Genomic DNA, 3,101 nt, shown 5'->3' on the forward strand with positions numbered 1-3,101 from the left:
CAAATGGTTGTGTTTCTATCTTCCTGTCTCTGATGGCAGACCAGAAAATTCCCATTGGAATACTCTTCATTTCTGCTTAACTGACCAAACAGGGAGTGAGGCGTGCCAGCTTCATATCATTGCAGCAGTACAACTGGACCAAGATGAACCAAGGAGAAAATAAAGAAAATAGAAAATAGAAAATTGTATATTTTTCCTCAACATGTTATCAATTAATAAATCATCTGAGAATACAGACCTTCTTACAATCTTTGTAAAATGTCAAAGCCCTCTTATATATTCATTTAATTAAAAAAATAATTCATTTAATAAAATAAAAAAAATATTAGCTGTTGAACAGAGAGAATCAATTTTACTAAAGTATCTAGAAATTTTTCAAGTGCAGCTGGCAAAACTTAGCATCAAAACAAAATATCTAAAGAAACACTCTCATTTTATTAAAATTTTGAAAGCTCACCTGTTCCTAGATTTTTTCCAGTATGTATTTATTTGGGAGCTCCATGCAGGCATAGCAGTTCCAAATTCAGTTTTTGAATTTTGTTTCACCCAAGCTATAACTTCGGAGTTGACATTATTTGGATATTGTGCTTATGAATAGCAATTGTATAAACAAATTAAATTATGACAGAGTATTAAAAGTTACATAACCTATCCTTTTCCTAATCTACAGTTTTTCAGAAATGATCCTCCACTTTTTATCCTTCTATCAAAATGTTCCACATGTAATTCCACTATTAATGATATCTTACTGAAAGTTGCTCAGCAATTTCACTCTCATGTCACAGACACACTGTTCCTAAAGATCCAAAACTGCAGTTGTGAAAGGCTGTAATCTGAAGATCTAGACTACATCAGTTATAACCCTGTTGTCTAAATCAACCTACAGATTAGGATTTCAGTTAGGTCATTTTGTTGTCTTAAATATTGGAGTATGAATAAAAACCACATGACGTGGTAAAAGATGTGATGAAAGACACTGAATATAGAAATTTTCCCTGTCTTACAAAAGATATAAATAGTGTTACATTATTTCTTCCCATTAGAGTCTTCAGCTGAGGTGTCTTCAGTGAAGAGCAGCCATGGCTTCTCCCGATGCTGAGATGGCCGCCTTCGGAGAGGCTGCTCCTTACCTCCGAAAGTCAGAGAAGGAAAGAATCGAGGCCCAGAACAAGCCCTTTGATGCCAAGACATCTGTCTTTGTGGTGCATCCCAAAGAATCCTTTGTGAAAGGGACAATCCAAAGCAAAGAATCCGGGAAGGTCACTGTCAAGACTGAAGGTGGAGAAGTGAGTGAAAAGAAAGGCTGAGGGACGCCATTTGATTTCCACAGTGGTCTCTGAGCTGACATGCAGGGATTTGTCTTTTCTTTGACAGACTCTGACCGTGAAGGAAGATCAAATCTTCTCCATGAACCCTCCCAAGTACGATAAAATTGAGGACATGGCCATGATGACCCACCTCCACGAACCCGCTGTGCTGTACAACCTCAAAGAGCGTTATGCAGCCTGGATGATCTACGTAAGTACCAGCAGCTCTCTTCCTTGGCTGGTAGCTGGGGAGGACTGCTGTGCCAGACTGAGTGGAAGCCAACGTGCCGTGTCCCTTCCTCGCAGACCTACTCGGGCCTCTTCTGTGTCACTGTCAACCCCTACAAGTGGCTGCCGGTGTACAACCCGGAGGTGGTGTTGGCCTACCGAGGCAAAAAGCGCCAGGAGGCCCCTCCACACATCTTCTCCATCTCTGACAACGCCTATCAGTTCATGCTGACTGGTGAGTGACTCCATCTATCTTGTGTGATTGCTCCACAGAATTCTTACAAAGGAGAATTCTTATGAATATGAGACAGCAATGTGCCCTTTCCACAAGGAAGGAAGGCTAGGGGTAAAATGGACTCCATTAGGCAAAGCATTATCAGCAGATTGAAGGAGGCAATCTTTCCTCTTTACTCAGCACTGATGAGCCACACATGGATAACCATGAGCAATTTTGAGTTCCCTAGTATGAGAGGGACATGGAAGTGTTGGAATGAGTCCAGTGAAAAGCCACTAAACTGATGAAGGGATTGGAGCATATCACCTATGTGCAAAGGCTGGGAAAGTTGAGATTTTTAGCCTGAAGAAGAGAAGGCTTGAGGGAGATCTTTTCAGTGGATATAAAAACTTGAAGGGAGGATGGAAAGAGAACAGAGCCAGGCTCTTATCAGAGGTGCCCAGGGAGAAGACAAGAGGCAAGGGGTACAAACTGAAACACATGTGCTACTCTCTCATCATTAGGAAACACTTCTTTACTATCCAAGTAATTGAGGACTGGAATAGATTTGCCAGACAGGAAGTTGTAGAGTATTGATCATTGGAAATACTCAAAAACTGCCTGAACAACACAGTGGACAACCTGTTCTAGGAGGCCCTGCTTGGGCAAGGTGGTTGATAATAACCCTTCTTGCCTTATTCTGTGATTCTGTCAAATTCTATAGCAGAAGTACAAATTTTTCAAAGCTTTCATTGTTCTGTCCACACAGCTCTAAGCTTTTCTATCTTCACAGCGTTCTTACTCCTATTCGAAATGAAAGACAACGTGCAAAGTGTTGTTTTGTTTGTGCTTTTATTTTTTTTTAAGCCTAACTGAAGCATGTAGTCAAAAACATAAAAGGAAGGATTAATAGGAAAACAATTCAGAGGAAGAATTTTTCCTTTTCTGCGCGCACGTTATTTGCTTTTTTTTTTTTTTTTTTTTAATTTAAATGAATTGAAACTAATCTGGATTTCTCATTGGTTTGTCTTTGTACTTTAGATGTAAGGCTTGACCTTAGTGAGCTTAAATTTTAATTCACTTAAATTTACCTGTGTACCATTCCTTCTTATTCACTGAGTTTTATGTCCTATATTTCTGTTTCTTTCACAGACCGCGAGAATCAGTCGATCCTGATCACGTAAGTACGCTCCTGCTCGGGTCCCTGCGGGGCTGCCCTGTGCCAGGGGACCTTCTCCCTGACCTCACGCTCTCTGCTTCTCTGTTTGGCTCGACAGCGGAGAATCCGGTGCAGGGAAGACTGTGAACACGAAACGTGTCATCCAGTACTTTGCAACAATTGCAGCTAGTGG

The 3,101-nt window shown here is 40.7% G+C and overlaps 1 protein-coding gene across 1 annotated transcript in view; it reads left to right on the forward strand.

Annotated features, from left to right (window-relative positions):
* Window positions 1–1,064: 1,064 nt before the first annotated feature.
* LOC122186850 (myosin heavy chain, skeletal muscle, adult-like) overlaps window positions 1,065–3,101 on the forward strand; it is a 132,690-nt gene continuing 130,653 nt past the window's right edge. Inside the window, 5 exon segments of the mRNA XM_042883819.1 lie at window positions 1,065–1,286; window positions 1,375–1,518; window positions 1,614–1,770; window positions 2,902–2,929; window positions 3,027–3,101. The exon segment at window positions 3,027–3,101 is cut by the window's right edge and continues 4 nt beyond it. Coding sequence (XP_042739753.1) covers window positions 1,080–1,286; window positions 1,375–1,518; window positions 1,614–1,770; window positions 2,902–2,929; window positions 3,027–3,101 — 611 coding nt within the window. The 5' untranslated portion in view covers window positions 1,065–1,079.

The sequence above is a fragment of the Lagopus leucura genome, unplaced genomic scaffold (genome assembly GCF_019238085.1).
Source record: "Lagopus leucura isolate 7727_CA_CO unplaced genomic scaffold, USGS_WTPT01 Super-Scaffold_100040, whole genome shotgun sequence".
NCBI classification, from domain to species: Eukaryota; Metazoa; Chordata; class Aves; order Galliformes; family Phasianidae; genus Lagopus; species Lagopus leucura.